Raw genomic sequence first — 27,917 nt, 5'->3', positions numbered from 1 at the left:
AATGTAAGAGTGATAATATGTAATATTATATGAAAACAGGTACATCAAAAAGCCCCTGGTCTAGTCCCGCCCCCAGGACTAACTCTGCCCAGATCAACCTAGCCTGAGCAAGACAGCTTACCAATAAGCCTACTCACTGATAAGTCACTGCTATAGAGCAAGCACAAAGCTGACTTCCCTACAATACAGATGAAGACAATAGACTTGCTCAGTTACTTGTAAATCAGTGAACGAAGAGGATTAAAACCCAAACTAATCAGCCAATTTTTTGTAAAGTATAGTAATTTGTATTGAATACAATGTTCTTTTATTTGAGACAGAGTTTTGCTCTTGTTGCCCAGGCTGGAATGCAGTGGCACGATCTCAGCTCACTGCAACCTCTAGAGGCTGAGGCATGAAAGAAGCAACTCTCCTGCCTCAGCCTCCGGGGTAGCTGGGATTACAGGTGTCTGCCACCATGCCAGGTTAATTTTTGTATTTTTAGTAGAGATGGGGTTTCACCAGGTTTGTCAGGCTGGTCTCAAACTCCTCACCTTAGGTGATCTGCCCACCTCAGCCTCCCAAAGTGCTGGGATTACAGGCATCAGCCACCGCACCTGGCCTGTATTGAATGCTATTTTCTTTTTTTTTTTTTTTTTTTTTTTTTTTTTTTTTTTTGAGACGGAGTCTTGCTCTGCAGCCCGGGCTGGAGTGCAGTGGCCGGATCTCAGCTCACTGCAAGCTCCGCCTCCCGGGTTTACGCCATTCTCCTGCCTCAGCCTCCGGAGTAGCTGGGACTACAGGCGCCCGCCACCTCGCCCGGCTAGTTTTTTGTATTTTTAGTAGAGACGGGGTTTCACGGTGTTAGCCAGGATGGTCTCGATCTCCTGACCTCGTGATCCGCCCGTCTCGGCCTCCCAAAGTGCTGGGATTACAGGCTTGAGCCACCGCGCCCGGCCACGCTATTTTCTTAACATTACATAACTTCTAGGTTTTAGATTGTTGGGTTGTTTGCTTTCATAAAAGCATTTAAAGAACTTTTCAATTTGTCACTGTAAGAAGATACTCTTATATTTTCTGTTACTATGTTTTTATTCATAAGAACATATGTCAAAAATTCTCACAACAGTAGGTGGGGGCGGGGGGGGCACAGGAGGAAGGCTGGACAGATTATCTGGTAAAAGTAGCAGCCAAAAATTATTTAGCATTTGGAGTATGCCAGCACTGAGCTAAATCCTTAACATTCATTATTTCATTTGATTCTCACAACCACCTCATGAGGTAGATTCTATTAAATTACCAATATGGAAATACCAATGGGGAAAGGTCACATCCTTAGAAGTGTCAAACTTTGGACAAGAATCTAGGTGGTCTGACATCAGTCCATAATGTTACATATACCTTAATATATGAAAGAAAGACCAACACCATCCATCAAATTGACATGTGTATTTATTGCACAAATATCCCCTAGAACTGGGAAGTTATTATAATACAAGTGTACATTTGAGAAATGTATACAGAACAAGAAACAACTATGTACATTTTACATATCCAACATCTAAGTAACTTAGAAAAAGCAAACAATCTCATAAGACATCTACCAGAAGTAGGCATTATGTAAAATCTGTTTTTTTAAGTGATCATCCCCAGAGTATGCCAATTGGAACAAAACAAAATCTGTACTAGTATGTTTTTATTGCACTTAACATTTTCAAACTCAAAATTAAGACATATTAATAAAAGCCAGAAATATTTAAAATCAAACCAATTAGTTTATATACAAGAAAAAATTAGTTTTAATTCTATAATGTAAAAGATCCCTTTTTTATTTCCTGTTTCAATAAACAGGGTTTTTTTTTTGATATGTAACAACTGTCTGTACCATAACTTGTAAAAATTATTTCCAACAAGCCAAAACTCTTTTCACATTCATCATAATGACCACACTTCAAAGTAGCAGCAGCTCATTCCTTGGGCTTTGCGTAAGGAAAGAATGACTATGATGAAGGTAATAGAAATTATAGAGGGATTAGATTATAAAACTCAGGAATGGGAGGGAGGGGGAGGAAAAAAACAGTAACTCACGAATCCTATAAGGATTAATGATTCTTTAAGAAACTATAGGTCATTTCCTTCCCAGCAAAGCTTAGCTTTATGAACAACAGTAGCATGAGCCACCCACTTATTGAGGACTAGAATTTCTAAATAGTTATTAAACATTTTAAATAAAGAATAGTTTGATGGTTAAGGAAACACCCAGACATTATCCAACTGCTACATAGAGCTACAATAAAAAATAATAATGTACAAGGCTGGGCACAGTGGCTCACACCTGTAATCCCAGTACTTTGGGAGGTCGAGGCAGGTGGATCACTTGAGATCGGGAGTTCAAGACCAGCCTGACCAACATGGTGAAATCTCATCTCTACTAAAAATACAAAATTAGCTGGGCGTGGTGGCACACACTTATAATCCCAGCTACTTGGGAGGCTGAGGCAGGAGAATCACTCGAACCTGGAAGGCAGAGGTTGTAGTGAGCTGAGATCGCACCGTTGCCCTCCAGCTTGGGCAACAAGAGTGAAACTCCGTCTCAAAAAAAAAAAAAAAGGTACAATGACCCGCAAATGTATGAACTTTTTAATATTCTGAATTCTGCCAAAAGGATTGACTCATAGAATTCCAAAATTAGACAACTGGATAATTTTGCTAATGTACAGAATAAGAAAATTAAGCCAAAGAAAATATATCCACAAACACTCCTTGGCAGCGAGTCATCCATGGGAGACTCAGGTAATAACTGGGACTAGGTAAAAGGTCATGGGCCAAACAGATTGCAGACCCACCAATTTCAGGTTTACATTCCATTAAAACAACCATTTCTTCTTTGTCTAGTTGGAGGTCTCTTGAATACATACAGAGCAAGGCAAAATGTGACCCAATGCTGTAAATTCAAGGTCAAAGACAACTTTCCATTATCTATTGAAAATTTAAACAGCAAGAATGGATGTGTTATATAGTAAATATATTTAATAACTGAACAAGTGGTTTTCTTTTTTTAATCAATGATGAAATTATGATGAAAATAGTCAATGAAAGCAGAAACCAACTCTACTACTAGCATTAAAAGTCTCTTAGACCAGATAAGCTATAAACTATAATGTAGTATTCAAGTAAACTGAGGTAGTAGAGAGTATTGAAAACTTTATCCACCCACCTTTCTATTTACATTACTTACAAGAGTTTGGTTCCGTATTAGCCTTTCTTACAAGCAACATTCTATAGTATGTACAAAGGCAACAATTGAGAAGTGAAAATCTTTGAAAAAAAATGCGCTTTTGGAAGGGAGGGGCTCTTAGAAAAAAAAAGAATAATTTTAAGAGTTATGAGTTCTATTAGTGTAAATTGAGTATTATTAAGCAGTGAAACAAATATTCAGCTCCTATGGGTTCATGAGGGCTGATACCAAAAGCAAGGGCCTTGGCTACCTGAGCACTTTTAAAGAATATAGTATTGTTTTTGCCAATGCTTTGGTGCAATTTTTAATTCTAATTTTCATTTATGTTAAATTAGTGAATATGCAAATATTAATATTTGTAAGAATAGCTCATACTTACAAACAAATGATATAAAGTAGTATTCTCATTTTGGGAATCTCAGCCTTAAAAAAAAAAGGTTGGCTTTACTTATATTTTAGAGTGCGTGAAACAGAAAAATCACCCATAAGTAACATTTCAGCATTATAGACAATACTAGTTGAAAATATATATTTTTTAAAGGCATGTTTACCAATCTTGTATTTCTACCTCTGCTTTTTAAAAAAAATAGGTACATATGTACACTTGGGTGGATAACATAACACATTTACACTCAATTATTCTGAGTTTGTTATAATTAATAGGTTGTTTAAAATACTTATTTTGAGAAATAACCAGAAATTAGCTGTTTTGAATTGCAAAACTAACAAATAATCAAGGTTTTATAGATCTCTGTACCTTAGAAATTAAAAATTAAAAACTAATGAAATAGCTATTTCTGAGCCATTAAATCATGAGACATTGTTGCTATTTATGAGTTGTGACAACACTGCAGTGATCACATGAAACTCTTGATAATATTCATTTTGTAGAAATTTCTACCATACACTTTGGCTTTTTCAAATGCTTCAAAATTATTGTTGCTTTAATTTCATTTGTTTAAAAATCTACCACCACCCAAAAGTCCAGTCAAAAAGAAAAAGCCATCTGACATACACAGAATACACAATGCTACGCAGGATACCCTGGTGACTGACTCATTCAGATGGAAGTCTAAGAGGGAAAAAGAATCTCCATAAATGCATGTTGTGTCTGCTTCCTTGGTTTCTACTTATTTTCCCACCAATTTCTAACAATCTTTAGGTATATTAAAGGAGTATCTGTGCAACATATGGAGAGTGAGTGCTTGCTACAGCAGCCAGAAGTGGAAGATCACTGGATTCAATCCTGAAATAAAGGGGAAAAAAAATTCAGTTTTGATTTTCTGTACCGAGGACATGAACTCTACAGGCAATAACCACCACCTGTAAGGTCACTATACCTCAACAGTTAAGAAGCTAGGCCACTCTGGCCAAAATGAAAAATTTTCAGTAAATAAATCACAGAACTACAGATATGAGTAACGTCGTCGTAAATGTAGGAAAGTGTCTCAATGACATGCTGATGGAACATGAATTTGGGCAAGGCACAATAACTAACAACTACAATCTAGTGTAATAACAGCTGGGTGCGGTGACTCATGCCTGTAATCCCAACACTTTGGGAGGCCTAAGTGGGAGGATTGCTAAGCCCAGGAGTTCAAGACCAACTTAAGCAAGATAATGGCAAGATATTGAGACCCTATCTCCATGAAAAAATTTTAAAAACCAGCTGGGCATGGTGGTGTGTGCCCATGGTACCAGCTACTCTGGAAGCTGAGGCAGAAGGATCTCTTGAGCCCGGGAGGTTGAGGCTGAAGTCAACCATGTACCAACAGCACGGCAACAGAGCAAGATCCTGTCTCAAAAAACAAAACAAAACAAAACAAAAAAAAAACAGTAATAGTGTGTACCCAGATTGTTTTAGATTCAGATGTTTCTATAATAAGATGTATTGGAAGTAATGGGAGCTACTTCAAAATACATCCTACCACAAATTTACAGGAAAAGAAAAATAGCCAATCAACATAGAAAATATTAATCAGACTCCCTCATGGTTAGAGAAACGTGAATAAAATCAGATGCCATTTTTTAGCTAGTAGCTTGGCAAAGATCAAATTTGGTTACAGCCAGTAGTGAGAATAGCGCCTCTTACTGTTTGTGGGAATTCATATTGAAACTTTCTGGAGAGTATTCAGTATAATCTATCAAACTATCTATCAATACAGGCCCTTTAACCAAAAATTCTATTTCAAGGAATTTATCCTACAAATGTCAGAGATTTATATTCAGTCTAGCATTGGTTTATAGTAGCAAAAAACTAAAAATAATCTAAATTCCAACATTAATGGAATGCTAGACAGCCATTAGGAAGAATGAGATTATTATGTGCTTATATGAACATTCAAGATATAGGAAAAGGAAAGTTGTACAAGGACACAAGAGTATAAGTCGTTAGATTTTTAAATAATATTCATTTAAAAATTCTATAAAACAATCTGTTAACAGTGTTTGAGTAGGGGTTGGAAGTTGGGGAAAGAAGACAATGACACTTTTCATTGTATGTCAAAATGCACTGTAAATTTTGGTTATATGTATGTTACTTTTTAAAACTTGTCTTAAATATTTTTACATAAAGGCATTAAACACACACCTTACTCCCCAGAAAAACAACATTATATCCTGTTAATTGATTTTCCAAATACTGGAGAACAATTCTCTCTGTATAACTCAAGTCAAAATCATCAGGACTGGACCAACAGTGTGGTACTACAGAATATAAATAGGGTCTAAAGGAAAAAAGATATAGAGTCATTCAAATCCCTAATTAGTCCAGTGTGTGTGACATCTGGCATGTTAACTTACAGAATCATCTGTTTCCAACCTGGATAACATTGCCTACACACTGCAGGATGATAACAAGAATTAAGAAATAACACTAGTAAAAAAATTTAATTTGGTTTCTGACATACAGTAGGTTCTCAGTGATACTGGTTTCTTTTCCCCATCATAAAAGCAAAATTAGATAAAAGTTCTAGCTTGTTTTGCTTTCTTTAATGGCATTTCAAGAAATGATTCATATGAACCCACCTAAAGTGGCCAGAGAACCCAAGAAAAGTGACCACAGAACATAATGAAATAGGGCCACACTATGCTCCCCCACCAACTTCCCATTCCTCCTTCAGTAAGCATTTTTGATAACTGTTTTCTACCAGAGAATAATGCAGAGTAGACAGACATAATATATAGTTAATGGGGAGGAAGGAGTAATATATGGATAACGTATTACCATCCTCAGACTTCTGTTACCTCAATCAGCTCATTTAGAAGGCAGGGCAGATACTTGGAAAAATGAGTTTGCAACATATTTAATAAATAAAAATGAGTATGTACTTATTTTTCTCAGAAAAAAATTCAGATTTTAATTCATTCTGATTATATTCTCAACCGATTGTATATAATGGCACAAAGGATAATGCCTTTCAGGTTATTATATGGTACAGGGCAACCTAAATGATAACAGCCTCCAGCTTCTAATAGGAGAAGATACATAAAAGAAGAAAGGGCAATTCTGAGGAACATTCCTTGCATGATGACAGAGCAATGAAAGCAAAGCCAGAAAAGAAACGATTAACATACCCCAGAACCACTCCCAGCTCCTTGACATGAACACGCATCTGCCCCCTCAGGTATTCAGACAGCATTTTACTTTTGAAGTATAGCTCCTGCAACCGGTCTTCAAGATGCATTACACACTGTAGTTAGGGAGGAACCAAGAACCAGGTCAGAAAACAGTTTGCAACTCTCAGTCATGGCAAACTCCAAAACATAATGTTTTTGACAATTCTGTTTATTTATTTCAACATGAACTAAAATTTGGAGCACATTTTTAAAGTATGTAGTTTTAGCTAAAGAGGGAAGTGAACCTTTTTCTAGCTCATATCAAAAATTACCTTCTACAGCATCAATTTTTTTTTTAACTGTGCTAAAAATACACATACAATTTGCCCTTTTAACCATTGTTGTTTGTTTTTTGTTTTTGAGACAGAGTCTCGCTCTGTCACCCAGGCTTGAGTGCAATGGCATGCTCTCAGCTCACCGTAACGTCCACCTCCCAGGTTCAAGCGATTCTTCTGCCTCAGCCTCCTGAGTAGCTGGGACTACAGCCATGCACACCACAACCGGCTAATTTCTTTTGTATTTTTAATAGAGACAGGGTTTCACTACGTTGGCCAGGCTGGTCTCAAACTCCTGACCTCAGGTGATCCACCCACCTCAGCCTCCAAAGTGCTGGGATTACAAGTGTGAGCCACCGTGTCCAGCCCCAAAACCATTTTTAAGTATACTTCAGTGGCACTAAGTACAGTCAAAATGTTGTGCAACCATCACTACTATCCATTCCAAAACTGCTTTCACTATGTTTTTATTCCAAATTTGATAAATGTAAAATTTTTACAAATTAATACTTTTCAAATGTATTTACACAGGAAAGGATGTATTCTCCTGTGGAGAATAAAAAACAGTTTGCAAAAGTTCATAAAGAATGCTATGTAGTTCCCCAATTTCTAAGCTGAAAGACTGAAAATTAAAACACATCTGGGCATTGTGGTTCACACTTGTAATCACAACACTCTGGGAGGTGGAAGCAGGAGGATCATCTGAGGGCAGGAGTTCGAGACCAACCTGGGCAACACAGTGAGACTCTGTCTATACAAAAAAAAAAAAAAAAAAGAATTAGCCGAGCATGGTGATATGTGCCTGTCATCTTAGCTACTCAGGAGGTTAAGGCAGGAGGACTGCTTGAGCCCAGGGTTTTGAGGGTGCATTGAGCCATGACTACTACTGCAATTCAGCCTGGGCGACAAAAGTTAAAAAAAAAAAACAACAAAAACCTAAAACACATACATTTTGTTTAATGTCAATTAACTTGTTCAATTTACTAAAATAGGTGATTTATCATGTGAATTGATGCTAAACATACTTGAGGAAAAAAACAGAAGTTTCAGGCGCTAAACATTAAATTCTTGCAAAGTGTTCCTTTCCAATGAAAATCAGCTATTAAAAGCTCCTAATAAAAATCCACTTTATTACTGGAAAAACATAACCAAATGGTTGTGGTTTTATAGCGTATGTTTTTTTCACAATGCTTTAGGCTGATAATGCCATAAGAAAATTTCAACTGCAAAATATATGTAGATATAAAATATGTAATATAATTTACTATATTAACCACTTCACAGTATATAATTCCATAGTCCTAAGAGCATTCAGTGTTGTGCAACCATCATCACCATTCATTTCTAGAACATTTCATCATCTCAAAAACTCTGTACTCATCATCTCAAACAAAAACTCTGTACTCATTAAACAATAACTCCTTATTCTCTTTTTTCCCGCAGCTCCTGGTAACCACTATTTTAGTTTCAGTCTCTATGAATCTGCCTATTTGTGGTACCTCATATAAGTGGAATCATACAATATTTGTCCTTTTGTGTCTAGTTTATTTCGCTTAGCATAATGCTTATGAGGTTCATCCATGTTGTAGCATGTATTAGAATTTCAGCCCTTTTCATGGCTGAGTAAATATTGCATTACATGTATTATACCAAATTTTGTTTATCCATTCATTTGCTGATGGACGCTTGGGTTATTTCTAATGTTTGGCTATTGAGAATAATGTTTCTATGAGCAACAGTATACTGCCTGAATCCCTGGTTTTAATTGTTTTTAGTATAAACACAGAAGTGGAATTAATAGATCATATGGTAATACAATGTTAAACTTTTTGAGGAACAGCCAAACTTTTCCCACAGCTCCCGCACCACTTTACATTACCATCAACAATGCATGAGGGTTCCAAGGTCGCCACATCTTGGTCAATACTTACTATTTGTTGTGAATTCTTTTTATCATAGTCATCCTTACAGGTATTGAATGGCAGCTCACTGTGGTTTTATTTGCATTTCCCTAATGCCTAATGATGTTGCACATATTTTCATGTGCTTATTGGCCATTTGTATATTTTCTTTGGCAAAATGTCTATTCAAGACCTTTGCCATTTTTTAATTCAATTGTTTGCTTTCTGTTGAGTTGTAGGAGTTATTTATATATTCTGAGTATCAATCCCTTTTGCGATATATGATTTGCAAATATTTTCTATTTTATAGGTTGTCTTTTCACTCTGTGATAGCTAATAAAAGTTTTTAATTTGATGAAGTCCAATTTATCTATTTTTTTACTTTTGTTACCTATGCTTTTGGTTTCAAATTCAAGAAGTCACTGCCATATCCAATGTCAAAAAGATTATCCCCCAGGTTTTCTTGTAAGTTTTATAGTTTTAGCTCTTAAATCTTTGATCCATTTGGAGTTCATTTCTGTATATGGCATAATTCTTTTGCATGTGGCTATCCAGTTTTCCCAGCATCTTTTGTTGAAAAGACTCCTTTCCCTGTTGAATGGTCTTGGCACCTTTGTTGAAAATTAATTAAACTTACATGTGAGGGTTAACTTTTAGGATCTCCATTCTGCTTCACTGGTCTGTATGCCTGTCCTTATGCCAGTAGCACAATGTTTTGATTACTGTAGCTTTGTAGTAAGTTTTCAAATCAAGAAATGTGAAATCTACCAACACTGTTGTTTTTCAAGATTGTTTTATCTCTTTGGGGTCTCTTGAGATTCTTAATGTATTTTAAGATGGGTTTTTCTATCTCTGCAAAAAATATCAATTGGATTTTGATAGGGATTACATTTAATCTGTAGATAACTTTGAATAGTAATGGCATCCTAATAATACTAATTCTTTCAATCCAAGAGCATGGGAAGTGCCTTCATTTACATATGTCCTTAATTTCTATCAATAATGTTTTGTACCTTATAGTGTACAAGTGAGTCTTTTGTCTCCCTAAATTTATTCCTAAGTAATTTATTCTTTTTGGTGCTATTGTAAGTGGAATTGTTTTCTTAATTTCCTTTTCAGAGTGTTCATTGTTCAAATAAGTATATATAAATGCAACTTATTTTTATGTGTTTTGTATTATGCAAATCTGCTTAATTTGCTTATTAGCTCTACCAGTTTTTTGTGGAATCTTTATGTTTTCTATGTACGAGAAAATCATGTCATCTGCAAACAGAGATAATTTTATTTCCTCTTTTCCAATTTTGAAGTCTTTTGTATTTTTCTTGCCTGATTGCTCTGGCTAAAACTCTCAGTAGCATGTTGAACACAAGTAGTCAAAGTGGGTATCATTGTCTTTTTCCTAATCTTAGGGAAATATTTTCAGTCTTCCACCACCTAGTGTGATGCTGGCTATGGGTTTGTCATAGATATCCTTTATCATCTTGAACTACAGAGCTTTTTAACTATGCTATGTTATAGTTCTCCTAATGAGTGAAAGAAAGAACCTTGAAAGTTAGAAATGGGGTCTTTTACTAGTAAGAGGTTACCAGTATTACAAAGAGATCAGTAAAAGTCCTGACATGACAATGAGGATCCAGAATGTACTGGCATTCTACACAAAGTTGGGACATGTTGCATGCCTATACTACACATGATCAAAAATTTTGGCTGCTGAAATCAGAACATACAGACATGTACACATCCCCTTGTCTTAGCTTGGGCTGCCATAACAAAGGATCATAGACTGTGTGGATAAAAAAAAAAAAAAAAACAGATATATAGCTGGGTATGGTGGCTCATGCCTGTAATCTCAGCACTTTGGGAGGCTGGGGCAGAAGGAACACTTGAGCTCAGGAGTCTGAGACCAGTCTGGGCAATGGGGCAAAATGCCATCTCTACTAAAAAAATACAAAACATTAGTCAGGCGTGGTAGCACGTGCCTGTAGTTCCTGCTACTCAGCAGGCTAAGGCAGGAGGATCACCTGAGCCCAAGAAGTCGAGGCTGCAAGGAGCCAAGATCGCACTGCTGAGCTCCAGCCCAGGTGATGGGATTAAGACACTGTCTCAAACAAACAAAAAACCCCAGATATTTATTTTCTCACAGTTCTGGAAGCTAGAAATACAAGACCAAGGTGCAAGCATGGTTGGGTTCTGGTAAGGGCTCTCTTCCTGCTGGCAGACAGTCGTTTTCTCACTGTGTCCTCACATGGTGGAGAGAGAAAGAGCTTTCTCTCTCTTCCTCATCTTCTTAGGCCAGTAATACCATCATGAGCACCCCACCCTCAAGACCTCATCTTACCTTAGATACCTCCCAAAGACCCTGTCTCCACATACTGTCACACTGGGAATTAGGGCTTCAATATATGAGTTCAGTAATGACACATTCAGTCCCTAACAGCTTTTTTTCAGAAAAACAATGATGAAAGCTTTAAGCAGTGCTTAAAGTAATGCAAATGTCGTTACACATACTTACAAAATTTGGAGACAAGTTATGCTTATAAAGCTGAAGTGTGGAATGAAGCAGATTGGAAACAAGACTGGAAACCAATACTTCCTTTCCCAATTTATTATCTGTCACTCGTCTCTGGCTACTGGCCACTTGAACAGTCCATTTATCCATATCAGCTATAATACAGACAGCTTCTGCTATTGGTTCATCCAAAACTGGATGCTGGAAATAAAAGAATAATTCATCTTATGATTAGCAAATGAAATTTCCAAAAATAATGGTAATTCAGCAATGAAGGTTTACTAAACAAAAACAGAAAAAAAAATTAAACTTCAATATTTCAATATCTCCTTGACCAAGGAAAATAATTAACTCATTAACAAATACCCTGAGACATATTATAGATATCATCATAGATACTTTGTATTCATTACAAGGACTTTGTATTATTTAGTCCAGAACTTAACTTTCAACAGTCTTTTGATCATTCATTAATTTGACAAATGTATTCTCAACTATGTGCCAGGCAATTGAAAGAAAATGTTTTTTACCCTGAAAGAGACAAACATTTTATTTTATTTTATTTTGAGACAGTCTGGCTGTCGCCAGGTTGGAATGCAGTGGCGTGATCTCAGCTCACTGCAAGCTCCGCCTCACGGGTTCAAGTCATTCCCTGGCCTCAGCCTCCTGAGTAGCTGGGTCTACAGGCATGCACCACCACGCCTGACTAATTTTTTGTATTTTAGTAGAGACGGGGTTTCACCATGTTGGCCAGGATGGTCTCGATCTCCTGACCTTATGATCCGCCCACCTTGGCCTCCCAAAGTGTTGGGATTACAGGCGTGAGCCACTGCACCTGGCCTAACAAACATTTTAAAAATAGAACAGGACAGGACAGGACAGATGCTGTGGCTCACATCTATAATCCCAGCACACTGGGAGCCTGAGGTGGGAGGACTGCTTAAGGCCAAGAGTTTGAGACTAGCCTGAGCAACATAACCAGACCTCATCTCTACAAAAAAATCTAAAAAATCAGCCAGGAATGGTGGCAAGCACCTGTAATCCCAGCTACTTAGGAGGCTGAGGTAGAATGATTGCTTGAACCCAGGAATTCAAGATTGCACTGATCTAAAACTGTGCCACAGCACTCCACTGTGGGTCAAAGTTAAGTAAGACACTATCTCAAAAAAACCACAGAAAACAAAAACCACAAAACAACAACAACAACAAAAAAAACAAGACTTATTCACACAAATAAGTCAATGGTAAGATTCTGTGCTAACTATCCCCATATGTCAGGCATTAATATCTGTCAGCACCAGAGAAGGTATTCCTTGATGTCATGAAGTACTTTGCTGCCTACATGAATTAGATTTTTCTGTTTGACTAAGACATCTGTCCGGAGTATGAATACAGCAGTTAAAAATGGGACACAGCAAAATATGTAACAGAGTTCTCCAAGATACATTGTTAAGTGAAAAAAAAATTCAGTCTGGGCGTGGTGGCTCACGCCTGTAATGCCAACACTTTGGGAGGCCAAGGTGGACCTATCACCTAAGGTCAGGAGTTTGAGACCAGCCTGGCCAATATGGTGAAACCCTAACTCTACTAAAAACACAAAAAATTAGCCAGGCATGGTGGCGGATGCCTGTAATCCCAGCTACTCAGGAGGCTGAGGCAGGAGAATGGCTTGAACCCAGCAGGCAGAGGTTGCAGTGAGCTGAGATCGTGTCACTACTCTCCAGCCTGGGTAACAAGAGCAAAATTCCGTCTCAAAAAAAAAAAAAAAAAAAAAAAAAAAAAAAAAAGGGTCACTATACATACAGTTATGTTTCTAAAAATTCGGATCTACAGCTAAATGAACATGTATAGAAAAAAGAAAGAAAATACTCAAATCAAGTATGCAGTACTGAAGATTTCTGTGAAGAAGCAGGAATATTAAGAGTATGAAGAACTTTTACTTTTTACTCTGTATATCTTTACACTGTTTGAATTTTTTCATTTTTCTTTATTTTTTTGAGACAGAGTCCCACTCTGTCGCCAGCCTAGGCTGGAGTACAGTGGCGTGATCTCAGCTCACTGCAACCTCCGCCTCCCGGGTTCAAGTGATTCTCCTGCCTCAGCCTCCTGAGTAGCTGGGATTACAGGCATGTGCCACCATGCCCGGCTAATTTTTGTACTTTCAGTAGAGACAGGGTTTCACCATGTAGGTCAGGCTGGTCTCGAACTCCTGACTTAGCAATCTGTCCACCTTGGCCACCCAAAGTGCTGGGATTACAGGCATAAGCCACCACACCCAGCCCTTATTGTTTGAATTTTTATCACAAGTATTTACTTTCATTGTTAAAAATGTTAAGACAGTGAAAAATAATACTTTAACTCATATATACATAGTCATGAAAAAGCCACAAGGCATATGGCTATGTCCTTGCCTTCCCTTGGTTTACAAAGACCAAAAATGACAATTAAGTACAGAGCATGACTGCCAGAAACAGATAGTGACCCTACCTTTAATATTTTTCTGTTTTTGGAAAGGTAAGGATTTTTTTTACTACTGGCCAAATAGAATAGCAGCAACAAGACTGAGAGTAAAACATTTATAATATGAAATACTCAGACCCATGGCTTTTCCTCTCTAACTTTTAATGTTACTACAATTAGGATAAGGTACTACTATAAGGACAAAAGTTTACTCCTGGATAAGCCCAGGTTTAGCATCCTCAAATGATATTACTTTGCCTAGTTAATGAACAACTACTCTGAATAAAGCTGCTTCCTACACAAGAAACAAACACAACAGAACTCAGAGACTTGTGAGGGAGATCAAAATGAATACATCTAGCTTTAAAAAAAAAAAAGTGTTACTGATGAAGCAGAAACCAAGTGCTGGGAAGCAGAGGAGGGCAATCGTGGGATCTGTGTGATAGGGAGTTTCGCAGTGAAAGGGACATAGGAATATGACATTGAAGTGTATAGATAGAATTACTGGTGAAAAAATGGGAGAAGAACATGGATAATTCAGTAAGACTCAGAAATAGAAGTAGATGCAAATGGCTACATCTGTGGGAAATGATATAGAGAAATAAGAAGAGAATGGCAAAAAGTCCAGAAATATACCTTGGGAAGATTTTCCATGGAGCCCCAAATTTATATTTGTTTTTTATAAAACAGTATTCAAATATTTATTCGTCTCTTGCCAAGGATAAAACACTTTGTTATTCATCACTTAATTATGGAAATATAATTTTGGCAAAGATATATACGTCTGTGATATTGTGAAATATATTCAGCTGACCAACAACATGGGTTTGAACTGAAGGTCTACTTAAATGCCAATTTTTTCCAATATAATATCTGGGTAAAGTTTTTGGAAATTTGCAACAATTTGAAAAACTTAAAGAGACAAAACTGTGTAGCCTAGAAATATGGAAAATAAGAAAAAGTTAGGCATGTCATGAATACATAAAATATATGTGGATGCATGGCACAGTAGTGTGCATTTGTAATCCCAGCTACTGGGGAGGCAGAGGCGGGAGGATCAACTGAGCCCAGCAGTTCGAGAGACTAACCTGAGCAACATAGTAAGACCCATCTCAAAACAAACAAACAAACAAAAAAATGTAGATAGTATATTTTATCATTACTACTGTTTCTGCTTCAATGGTCAAATCACTGAAGAGGATCAATTGAGCCTAGTAGTTCGAGAGACTAACCTGAGCAACATAGTAAGACCCATCTCAAAACAAACAAACAAAAAAATGTAGACAGTATATTTTATCATTTAGTACTGTAAAATACACACAAATCTACTATAAGTTAAAATATATAAAAACTTACACACTTACAAAGCATACAAGGTGACATTCGCAGCCCAGAGAAATGTTAACAAATATATAGTATTAAATACATTTGTTTGTATATAATATACTTATGACATATTAATATAGTTTAAATAACACTTAATATAGTTATAACATAATATAGTTATGATTATAACTGCATAAAACTAGCTGTAGTACCTACTGTACTACTGTAATAGTTTTGTAGCCACTTCCTGTTGCTATTGCCCAGAGTTCAAGTGCTGCAAGTATGTACTTCAAACACCCTGCCAACTTAATCATCTCTGCACGAGCAGTTCCGCTCTCCAATAAATAGCGTATCTCAGTTAAAAACTACTCTCTTTTCGAGACCATCCTGGCTAACACAGTGAAATCCTGTCTCTACTAAAAATACAAAAAAAAAAAAAAAAAAAAAAAAAATTAGCTGGGCCTGGTGGCGGGCACCTGTAGTCCCAGCTACTCGGGAGGCTGAGGCAGGAGAATGGCGTGAACCTGGGAGGCAGAGCTTGAAGTGAGCCGAGAACACGCCACTGCACTACAGCCTGGGCAACAAAGCGAGACTCCATCTCAAAAAAAAAAAAAAAAAAAAAAAAACTAATTTCTTGGGAGGCTAAGGCAGGGGGATCCCTCAAGCCCAGGTGTTGAGGCTGCAGTGAGCTATGACTGCACCAAGGACTCCAGTCGGGGTTACAGAGTGAGACTCTGTCTCTAATAAAACAAAAAGACAAAAAGATAACAAATGAAACTGATGTCTAAAGCTTCTCATGTATTTTTCATCATGGTTAGTGTGATACAGCAAACCCTGAATAATATCGTGGGACCCACATGGAGTACCACTAGTGATGCTGGAAATGCTCTCAAGGAAAGTAGAGAGAAGTTAAGACATTACAAGAAAAACTTGAATGGCTTGATATAGACCATAGATTAAGTAGCTGTGGTTACCCATCATTTCAAGATCAATGAATCCACCATGAGGACTGTTGTAAAATAAGAAAAGGAAATTTGTGAAGCTGTCACTGCAGCAATGCCACTAGGTGTGAAAACCATGCACTTTTGCAGAATACCTTTTAAATGTCATAATGAAAATGCAGCTCTTATGTGGGTACAGGGTTGCTGTAAGAAAGCTCTAACTATAGACTCTAATATTACTATTTTTTAAATGAAGTCATTATATGACAACTTAAAGCACACGGAGGGTAAAGGATCTAAAGCTGGAGAATTTAATGCTAAGAAAGGATGGTTTGATAATTTTAGAAAGAGTTATAGTTTAAAAAATATCAAGATGACAGCTTTTGCTGACCCAGAGGCAATACACAAGTTCTTAGACACGATCAAGAAAATCATAGAGGACAAAAGATACCTGCCTGAACAGGTTTTTATTGCAGATGAAAGTACCCTATTGTGGAAAAAGATACCACAATGTACATTTATTAGTAAGGAAGAGGAGCAAGCACCAAGATTTAAGGCAGGAAGGGATAAGCTAACTCCACTGTTTCGTGTAAATGCAGTCAGGATTAGATCAGAACTACCCCTATATATAGAGCTGCTAACCTCTGGACCTTGAAGGAAAAAAGATAAACAACACCCCTGCAAATCTTCTGATTGTACAATAAGAAAGCCTGAAAAACAAAAACTATTTTTCTGGATTGAATCTACCCATGCTTTTTTTTTTTTTTTTTTTTTTTTTTTTTGAGACAGAGTCTTGCTGGGTCACCCAGGAGGCTCACTGCAACCTCCAACTCCCAGGTTCAAGGATTCTCCTGCCTCAGCCTCTCAAGTAGCTGGGACTACAGGCACCTGTCACCGCGCCTGGCTAATTTTTGTATTTTTAGTACATACGGGTTTTCACTATGTTGGCCAGGCTGGTCTCGAACTCCTAACATCATGATCTGCCCACCTTGGCCTCCTAAAGTGCTGGGATTACAGGCATCAGCCACCACGCCTGGCCCCACCCATGCTTTATTTCTAAAATCAAGAAGTACCTTGCCAGTAAGTGATTGCCTTTTAAAGTTCTTATGTTGGACAATGCCCCTGGCCACCCAGAACCCTATGAGTTTAACACTGAGAGTGCTGAAGTGGTCTAATTGCCCCTAAACACATCTCTAACTCAGCCTCTAGATCAGGGTGCCATAAGGACCATTAAACACAATATTCTTTAAAAATGATTGTCAGTGCTATGGAAAAGAACCCCAGTGGAGAGAACATCATGACAGTCTGAAGAATCACCCCATAGAAGATGCCATTGCTGTTATAGAAAAAGCCACAAAAGCCATCAAGCCTGAAACAATAACTTCCTGCTGGAGAAAACTGTGTCCAGATGTTGCGCACAGAATTTAACAACAGAGCCAATCAAGGAAATCATGAAAGAGTTTGTAAATACGGCAAAAAAAAAAAAAAAAATGGTGGATGAAGGCTTTCCAGATACGGATCTTGCAACTTTGGGAGGCCGAGGCGGGCAGATCACGAGGTCAGGAGATCGAGACCATCCTGGCTAACACAGTGAAATCCCGTCTCTACTAAAAATACAAAAAAATTAGCCAGGCATGGCGGCGTGCGCCTGTAGTCCCAGCTGCTGGGGAGGCTGAGGCAGGAGAATGGCATGAACCCAGGAGGCGGAGCTTGCCGAGATCGCGCCACTGCATTCCGGCCTGGGCGACAGAACAAGACTCCATCTCAAAAAAGAAAAAAAAAAAAGATACGGATCTTGCAGAAATTCAAGAGAGCTAACAGACACCATACCTGAGGAATGAACAGAAGACAACTCGATGGAGATGAGTGCTTCCAAACCAGTGCCAGACAATGAGGAACAAGACGCAGAAGCAGCAAGGCCAAACAACAAGTTGACGTTAGACAATCTAGCAGAAGAGTTCATATTATTCAAGACTGATTTTTATTTCTTTTACTACATGGGCCCTTCTATGATACTGAAATCACCTTTGCAAAAGTTGTATTAGTGAGAACATCATAACAGTGAACTAAGCTAACCCAAAACCCATCTTGCCTTTCCCTTAATTATTCCTGGGATATGGGGCCAAGCTAACTTTGGAAGACATTTAGGCTACAGTATTTTTGTTTTTTTTTTTTAAGGTGTGCAATTTTATTCAACTGGTCTCAAGTCAGTGTACAGGTAAGCCCTGGCTGCCTCCACCCACTCCAAGGGTGACCAAAAGCCTTCGTACATCTCAAGTTGGGGGACAAAAAAAGGGGGCCACGAAGGCTGATCATTCAAAGTAAAACAAAAAAGTATTAAGGCGAAGATTTAAAAATTTTGCATTACATAATTTACATGAAAGCAATGCTATTACCTCCCCTGTGTGGACTTGGGAGAGGACTGGGCCATTCTCCTTAGAGAGAAGTGGGGTGACTTTTAGGAGGGCAGGGGATTTCCTGTAGCAATGCATTTCACAATATTTGGAATGACTATTAGAAAAAAGAACAATGTACAATCAAAGTCCTCGGCCACATTGTAGAACTTTGGGGGATGCTCGCTCCAGCTGACTGCTGTCACCTTCACTGTTCCAGTTTTTAAATCCTGAGTCTAGCCAAAAAAAAAAAAAAATCACCACCAAAAACAAAAAAACAAATAAAGCCATGCCAATCTCATCCTGTTTTCTGCACAAGTCAGGTTTTGTCAAGAAAGGGTGTAACGCAACTAAGTAACACTCCGCCTAGAAGCATTTGTGGTGAACGATGGAGAGGCCGGACTCACCGCACTCCTGCTTGCTGATCCACATCTGCTGGAAGGTGGACAGCAAGGCCAATATAGAGCCGCCCCTCCACATGAAGTATTTGCGCTCTCGGGAGGAGCAATGATCTTGATCTTCATCATGCTGGGCACCAGAGTGATGCTCTCCTTCTGCATCCTGTTGGCAGTGCCAGGGTACATGTTGTTGCCGCCAAACAAAACTGTGTTGGCATACAGGTCTTTGTGGATGTCCATGTCACATTTCATGAAGGTAGTTTTGTGGATGTCACAGCATTCCATGCCCAGAAAGGAAGGCTGGAAGAGCGCCTCAGGGCAGTGGGAGAGCTCATTGCCAATGGTGATGACCTAGCCATTGGACAGCTCATAGCCCTTCTCCAGGGAGGACTGGAGGCCGTCATGGCCATCTCCTGCTCAAAGTCCTGGGCAACATAGCATAGCTTCTCCTTGATGTCACACACGATTTCCCACTCGGCCATGGTGGTAAAGCTGTAGCTGTGCTCGGTGAGGATCTTCATGAGGTAGTCAGTAAGGTCCCGGCCAGTCATGTCCAGACACAGGATGGCATGGGGGAAAGCATAACCCTTGTAGATGGGCACAGTGTGGGTGACCCCATCACTGGAGTCCATCACGATGCCAGTGGTACGGCCAGAGGTGTACAGGGACAGCATGGCCTGGATGGCCACATACATGGCTGGGGTGTTGAAGGTCTCAAACATGATCTGGGTCATCTTCTTGTGGTTGGCCTCGGATTCAGGGGGGTCTCAGTCAGCAGCACAGGGTGCTCCTCGGGAGCCACATGCAGCTTGTTGTAGAAGGTGTGGTGCCAGATCTTCTCCATGTCATCCCAGTTGGTGATGATGCCATGCTTGACGCGGTACTTCAGGGTCACGATACCTCTCTTGCTCTGAGCCTTGTCGCCCACATAGGAGTCCTTCTGACTCATGCCCTTCATCACGCCCTGGTGCCTCGGGTGCCGTATGATGGAGGGGAAGACAGCCCAGGGCATTGTTGCCCGCGAAGCAGACCTTGCACATGCTGGAGCTGTTGTAGATGACAAGCGCAGCAATATCATCATCCATGGTGAACCGGCGGCGGGTGTGGATGGGCGGTGGAGTGGTGAGGGTGAGGCTCTGTGCTTGCAGGGTGGACACAGTCTTGGTGGCCCAGGCTACAGTTTAAATGATAATAGGCCTTGCCCAAAACTCAACTGCTTTTGTAAAGCTAAAAGGAAGCCATCAGGCTGAAACGAGGAGAGGAGTTTGAGTCCTGCTAAGGCGCAGACATTATTCTGGAGGTTACAAGAAATGAAATTTTCCCAATTGCAAATAACACCACTATTGTACACTGGCATTTTGAGATATCTTTCCAGGTTTTTTGCATGTCTGACACCCTTGGCTCCACCTGGACTGACAACCCACTCCTGTAGCCCCATCCGGAAGCGATTTGGCCCCAGGAGGACAGCTTCAACCCCCTATGATTTCTGCCCCACCTAATCAGCCGCAAGTACCTGTTACCTGGCCACCCCACCCCTTCCTCCAAACTGCCTTTAAAAAACCCCTAACCTACAAGCTTTAAAGGAGATGATTTGAGTATGAACTCCAACTCCCACATGGGGTAGCTGACCTTGTGTCTATTGAACTTTTTCTCTACTACAATACCATGGTCTGTCTTTATGCAGTGGGCAGGAAGAACCCCTGGATGGTTACAAATTTGAAGGCTTGTCTGGGATCACCCTTGTGGCTACCTGCCCACGGTTTGGCAGTCCCCCACCAGCAACAGATCCAGAGGCCAGCCCAAGTGGCTGCATAGTTCTCCTGGACTGGGGGCTGATGCTGGCACTATCTCTACCAGCAACACACTGCTGGCCCATGGTGCATGGATTTAATTGCAGTAGAGAAATTGTTCCTGTAAAGACATCTCTAAACTGGTCTGGTGGGTATTCTAGGTGGTGCCAATGCCTCCTTCCTTCTCCTAATTGGTTTGGCTTCTTAAGGGATCTAAGTTTAGCCCCTTCGGGGATCTCGATTGGCTCTCCCTAATTAGTATGAAGAGTCTTGGTTGGGGAGACTTCTCCTCAATAAGGAAGATTTCAGGGAGATTTCTCAGAGAATAGGTTACTTTGAAAAGCATACTCTTGGAATTCCTGCTTAGGAATCTTGGTTTGGAAGACCTTCTGTCCATCTTGTCTTTGTTGTATGTGTGTGTTTGTACATCTAGAGGGGATCTCTAAAGGAATTGGTGATGGAAGTCCAGCAGACCTAACTTGGAGAACCTTCCTTATTTGATCACATTCGCTGAGCAGTGAAGGAAGTTCAACAGGTTTGACCTGGGGTGACTGTCTGCTCTTCACGTTGTCCAGACGTCACCCAATGAATTCCCAGTCAGAGGTCATCGCTCCCTACGTTGAGTGGATCAAAGATGACAGGGATGCACTGGAAAAAGTTTGAGCCTTGACAAGTCAGTATTAGGTGCTGAGCAAAGTGACTACTGTCTGTTTTGTTATATGTGTTTCACCAGGTTGAGATAAAGAATGTTAATTTGGTGGTCTCTCGCCCCTCTCCCCCGCTCCCCCATACAGCCTATTGGGTGACATCTGACAAAGTCGAGAGGTTTTTGCCTATGGTTCCATGAAACACACAAAAGTAATTTTCCTTTGTGACTATGGTGCGGTGAGCAACACTGCCAGGGCCGCTCAGGGAAAGGGAAATCAGAAACCCACCGTGCTGACAAAAGGTAAGAATTTCCTACCGGTGAGGCTTCTGGCCTCTCTCTCTCTGAGCAAATCAGATAAGTGAATGGTAAAAATCACTGTTGATTAATAAGAAAAAGGACCTGTGAGAGGTTACTCTGAGGTTGCAATGATTCTGGTGTACTTCTCGATGGGTCAGTTATAAACTTTGCTGTGGGTCTCTGAAACAAAAACTAAATGAGGCTTCCCTCTAATCTTGTTTTACATCCTTGAAAGCATGACTTTGTGACCATGTGGGGATACTCTCTCTTGGTCTCCACCATCCAGAGAACAAGAATTTTCAAGTTCATGTCAGGCACCCAGTCTGAAAGTGCTGGGAGTCTGAGATGAGTCAGCACATTCTTCATCCCAAATATTTGTCAAGCCCTTGGGTGAGTTTTGTCTGAAAAGGTTCCATCTCTATAGGGCTTTTGTCATCTTTTGCTATCTTAAGCCCATTTCTGAGAGTGAATTCTTGGGGATCATGGAGATGCCTCTTCTACCCTAGATACCTTTTGCTTCTAATGTAAAAAGAAAGGAAAAAAAAAAAAAAACTGGAAAATTACCATCTAGACCTTAATAGGTTTCTTAGATTGAGTCACTATTGGAACTGATTACCTCAATGAAAGAAAAAGGTTAAATTAAAAGAAGGATGCATAATAATGATGTGGTTAGTCTTAGAAAATTCTCTTGAGCAGTTAAAATCCTTTGCAAGCTTGAAAATGCTCTAGACTCCTTCTGGGAAAGACAACAGCAGTCACCTTGTACTGCAGGTCAGTTGCAAAGGCTTTGCCCTCCCACAGTGGTGGGTGGCTTGGGTTCAATTCTAGGCTTTGGGAGCAAGTCCTTTTTGGTTTAATACTTGTGGAACTTTTGCCATTTATTGATTCTTTTCCTTTCCATGCACAGCTTCTCATTTCTTATCTTGAATTTTTTCTCTGAACTACACCTTTGGAGATAGTCTAGATTTTTTTTTTCTTTTTTTTTTTTTGAGATGGAGTCTCTCTCTGTCACCCAGGCTGGAGTGCAGTGGCACAATCTTGGCTCACCGCAACCTTGGCCTCCCGGGTTCAAGCAGTTCTCCTGCCTCAGCCTCCCGAGTAGCGGCATCACAGGTGTGTGCCACTGTGCCTCACGGCTAATTTTTGTATTTTCAGTGGAGACGGGGTTCTGCCATGTTGGTAAGGCTGGTCTTGAACTCTTGACCTCAGGTTATCCACCTGCCTCAGCCTCCCAAAGTGCTGGGATTACAGGTGTGAGCCACAGCGGCTGGCCTGGGGGATATTCTATATCTTATAAATCGTTTACCATCTCTTTGGAGACACCTCCTGCATCCCTGTTTAAGACATCCCCTTAGTTAAGGCTTATTGATTTCACATAGAAGGTTACCTCTAGTAAAAGGATTCAAAAGGCGGAGTTTGTCCTCACTGAAATCTGGTAATAAAAGATTTTAAAAGAACTTTTCTCTTGAGAGCTCCATAGTTAGAAATCGACTTAATTAAAGCTGATATTTGGGCTATATGTATAGATGTTGTTTGAAAGCTCCAGCATTCCCTCCAAAACCTTCTCAGTCAATGGAATTTTGTCTTGATTCTCTGTTTCTGTGTATTTATATGTGTTGAGTGTGTGATGTTTATATACAGAGCTCCAGTTAATTGGCTTAAAGAAAAACAAGCACTTGAATCAAACATTGTCAGAAAAATGGAAACTTTAATGCCTGTAGGTCTCATGATTCTAATAATCTTTTTGTAAATAAAAAAAACCAGAAGATTATTGGTAAAGTAAAATGAAAATGTCTTCAAAGTTTATATATTTAGTCTAAATTTGGCAGGTCAAACACTGTTTGCTGGATGTTTTAAGGTGATAAACTGCTTCTGTGACTTTTACTAATTGTTTGTCTGTTCTACAGCCAATAGATTCTAGGTAAGGCCTGGAGACATATGGAGTTAGGCAGGTCCCCTGGCTAGGCTGGGAAAAGTCATGGGTTCTGCAATATTATACATGGCTAAAATTGCTTGTTTACCAGGTTTCTCACCAAAAATAAAATTTGCTAAAAGTTAACAGTGCAGCATGCACTTGAGACTACTGCAAAAACAGTTTTATATGCAAGGTGTAGAAGGAAAAAAGAATGTGGTTTTGGTGGGAGGCTATAAGAAGGCATAGGAATATGGTTTTTGTTAAAGGAAATGAAATTCTGTCTAGCTCAGAGGGTTTTAACAATTGTCTTAACCTAAAAGAGTAATGGGACAAAACTGAAGGTTTAAGCAAGGTGTAAAGGGTTAGTGAAGGGTTGATCTTATAAAGGAAGTTCTGTAGGTATAGGCAAGTTTGCTAAGATTTGAAGGGGATTATTTAATTTTTCTGTATGTTGAACACTAAAATAAGAGCACACTAATGCAGGGCCAAAATCTGGGCTCATGTGTCTGAATAACATGGTTTTCTTACTGAATTAATCTACTGCTTAGCAGAAAATTGTAAAAGATTAAAAAAGGTTTATTAAAAATTTACCTTATGATTAAACTAATTAAGATTGAATAGATTTGTTTATAAGGTCTTATTAAGTAAGAATTGGGTTTAACGTTACTAATACACTAATGCAAAGGTGAAACTTGCCTTTCTCTTTAGAACAAGATTTTTGGGAGGCCGAGGTGGGAGGATCACTTGAGGCTCCAGAGTTCGAGACCAGCCTGGATAATACAGCGAGACCCTGTCTTCACAAAAAGTAAACACGTTAGCCGGGCATGCTGGCATGTGCCTACAATCCCAGCTACTGGGGAAGCTGAGGTAGGAGGACTGCTTGAGCCCAGGAGTTCAAAGCTCCAGTAAGCCATGTTTGTGCCACTGTACTCTAGCCTTGATGACAGAGCAAGACCCTGTCTCAAAAAAATAAACAAAAAACAAAAAGCAAAAAACAGCAATAGAAGAATGGTGAGAAACATAAACTATGACAAAAACCATGCAGTAATCCATATACAGTAAAAACAATGTTTACACACTATGTTAGTATGGGGATATATTCTTATATTCACTGTTATGTGACAAAAGCAGAATTTAAAACAATATAAAATCATATAGAGTATAAAAATATAGGTATATATAAATACATATACACGCATATATTTTATATATAAGGACTCAACTATATAAAAATATGTACTGTATAAATACACAGATATACACAAGCATATCTTTTATATATAAGGCTTCAGACATATATATGATACATAAATATACATACACACAGAATAATAATCATAACAAGAAGATGCAAAGCACAGTGTGACTAATATAACCACACAGTATAAGTCTGGTATACAAACATCAGTATTACTTTCATTATAGCCAAAGAAACTGAGGCTTTCCTAGAGTAAATATTCTGTCTTATGGTACACCATTAGTAAGTGGCCAATTCTGGGTTTTATGAGAAGCCACAATGCTGCCTAATCCCTGGAGGAAGTTTCTCTATTAAGAATAGCTGATGGTAGAGTTAGGAAAATTTGTGTTTGGCTTTCTTCACATTTCAACATTTTGTATAATAAATATATATTAAGAAAAATGTTACTTTCTTAAAAAGCGGGGAGATAAAGACACTCTCCTCTTATAATTCAGAAAAATAGGACTATATATATATTTTTTACAGTATCACTTCCATTACTTATATATTAAAAGGATCCTACATGTTTTTGCATGTAATCACATATTTTCATGTTAAATATGATAAACTTTAAGCATGCAAGGATTAAAATATATATATATATATATATATATATATATATATATATATATTTTTTTTTTTTTTTTTTTTGAAACAGAGTCTCGCACTGTCGCCTGGGCTGGAGTGCAATGGTGCAATCTCGGCTCACTGCAATCTCTGCCTCCCAGGTTCAAGCGATTCTCCTGCCTCAGCCTCCCAAGTAGCTGGGATTACAGATACCCACTACCACACCCAGCTAATTTTTTGTATTTTTAGTAGAGACAGGGTTTTACTATGTTGGCCAGACTGGTCTCGAACTCCTGACCTTGTGATCTGCCCACCTCAGCCTCCCAAAGTGCTGGGATTACAGGTGTAAGCCACCGCACCCGGCCTAAAATAATTTTTTTTTTTTTTTTTTTTTGAGACGGAGTCTTGCTGTGTCACCCAGGCTGGAGTACAGTGGCGTGATCTCAGCTCACTGCAAGCTCCGCCTCCTGGGTTCACGCCATTCTCCTGCCTCAGCCTCTCGAACAGCTGGGACTACAGGCATCTGCCACCACGCCTGGCTAGTTTTTTGTATTTTTAGTAGAGAGAGGGGGTTTTACCATGTTAGCCAGGATGGTCTCGATCTCCTGAACTCGTGATCCGCCTGCCTTGGCCTCCCAAAGTGCTGAGATTACAGCCGTGAGCCACTGCACCCGACCAAAGAATTTTTTTAGAAATCCTATACATGCTTTGGAAAAATGATTGATTAAAAAATTCAACAGTCAGTGCTGAGATTGAAGGTATTTTATTTTTCTTTTTGTCAAATTTTTCTACAATAGTGCTTTGATAGTATACTTACATGACTAAATGACAATATGAGTGGGAAAGACTAGAAACCCAATTACTAAAACAGAGGGGGAAAGACAAATAGCTCCTTCCTTTTTACCACAGTGGAAGGAATCTAAGAGCAACAGACCTGAGACCACTAATATAAAAGTGTTAGAAACTTTGTAATGGTGATTTTGCTATTTGTATTACTCTTTGTTCATCTGTTTTAGTAACAGTATGGCATAGCAGCTTAAGAACAGGCAGATAATGACTGAATTCTACTTTTGCCACTCCCTGTCTATGTAACTTAAAAACTTCTCTGAGCCATATGTGAAACACAAAGATAACAATAATAAGTACCTCAAAGGATTACTATAAGATTAAGTACATTTAAGTGCCTGGGACACAGTGAGGAAACAATAAAAACTAAATACTATTATTATTCATCCTATAATAGCAGGTAGAAACCCTTAAAATCAAAATGTTGTCTTTATCTTCATTAGGAGGTAGCAATGCTTTCCAACGCCAGGCTTTCACAGAGAAAGTCAAAAGACAGTGTTTGGCGATGGGTATACATGAAAGAAGAAAAGAGACTAAGCAGCTAGGATCAGACATAAAAAAAGACAAGAATGCATTAGAAGACACAGAGTGCATCAGAAGAACTCATATATAATTCCTTAACCAAGTAATTCAACAAATAGTAGGCACTATATCAGGCCTTGGGAGGAAAGCATTGAAAAAACTAGAAACGGTTCCTTTACCCTGAAGGGCATCCATTACCACCAACTGATAAAAATTCTGTCCCTTGAAGCAATAACACATTCAAGTATCTTCCTCAGGCACTACTTTTGTTATGTTTTATACTACATTTATTAATTACACTTGGCCTTATTTCCTCTGCTGCTAAGTTAAAAACTTGAAGTCAGAAACTTTTTCTTTTTCATACATATATCCCTTGGAGTATTGGCACTATATTCAGAACACAGTAGGTCAATAAATACTTCTTTGATTGGTATTCAAAAGCTGAGCAAACTAGCCTTTAAATATGAAGATCACAACTTCTGATAAGTTCTTTTCACAAATTGCTTTTATCTATATTTGCCATAATTTCTCATCCAATAAAACACCAAACTTTACAACTTAGGTAACTTTCTACAGACACAAAAGGTTTAAACCTTATTGGCTAACAACTGACTGACTGTTGCTCACTGAGCCACATTTTCTCATCCATCATTTCCCACTTGGCTTTCTTCATTTCTGTTTTCTTTTTTTTTTTTTTTTTTTTTTGAGATGGTTGTCTTGATCTGTTGCCCAGGCTGGAGTGCAGTGGCACGAACTTGGCTCACTGCAACCTCCACCTCCTGTATTCAAGTGATTCTCCTGCCTCAGCCTCCCAAGCAGCTGGGATTACAGGCACACGCCACCACACCCAGCTAATTTTTGTATTTTTGTAGAGGCAGGGTTTCACCATGTTGGCCAGGCTGCTCACAAACTCCTGACCTCAAGTAATCCACCCACCTCGGCCTCCCAAATTGCTGGGTTTATAGGCGTGAGTCACCATGCCGGGCCTCTCCATTTCTTTATTAACTTTTTAAATTGAGAGGTGGCCAGATTTTGTTATTAAAGCGAAGTATTAAA

The 27,917-nt window shown here is 39.0% G+C and overlaps 1 protein-coding gene and 1 pseudogene across 3 annotated transcripts in view; both read right to left on the bottom strand.

Annotated features, from left to right (window-relative positions):
- Positions 1–1,413: 1,413 nt before the first annotated feature.
- LOC105467191 (folliculin interacting protein 1) overlaps positions 1,414–27,917 on the bottom strand; it is a 158,939-nt gene continuing 132,435 nt past the window's right edge. For all 3 annotated transcript variants that reach the window (XM_011716665.3, XM_011716668.3, XM_011716666.3), the window contains 3 exons: positions 11,524–11,721; positions 6,794–6,909; positions 1,414–4,463 (listed from right to left, as the gene is read on the bottom strand). In XM_011716665.3, coding sequence (XP_011714967.1) covers positions 4,385–4,463; positions 6,794–6,909; positions 11,524–11,721 — 393 coding nt within the window. In that variant the 3' untranslated portion in view covers positions 1,414–4,384. The remainder of the gene's footprint in view (positions 4,464–6,793; positions 6,910–11,523; positions 11,722–27,917) is intronic.
- LOC105467190 (actin, cytoplasmic 1-like) lies at positions 13,314–25,530 on the bottom strand (annotated as a pseudogene).

The sequence above is a fragment of the Macaca nemestrina genome, chromosome 6 (assembly GCF_043159975.1).
Source record: "Macaca nemestrina isolate mMacNem1 chromosome 6, mMacNem.hap1, whole genome shotgun sequence".
Lineage (NCBI taxonomy): Eukaryota > Metazoa > Chordata > Mammalia > Primates > Cercopithecidae > Macaca > Macaca nemestrina.
Note: the sequence above shows the minus strand (reverse complement) of the source record. Positions and strands in the feature narration are given on the sequence as shown.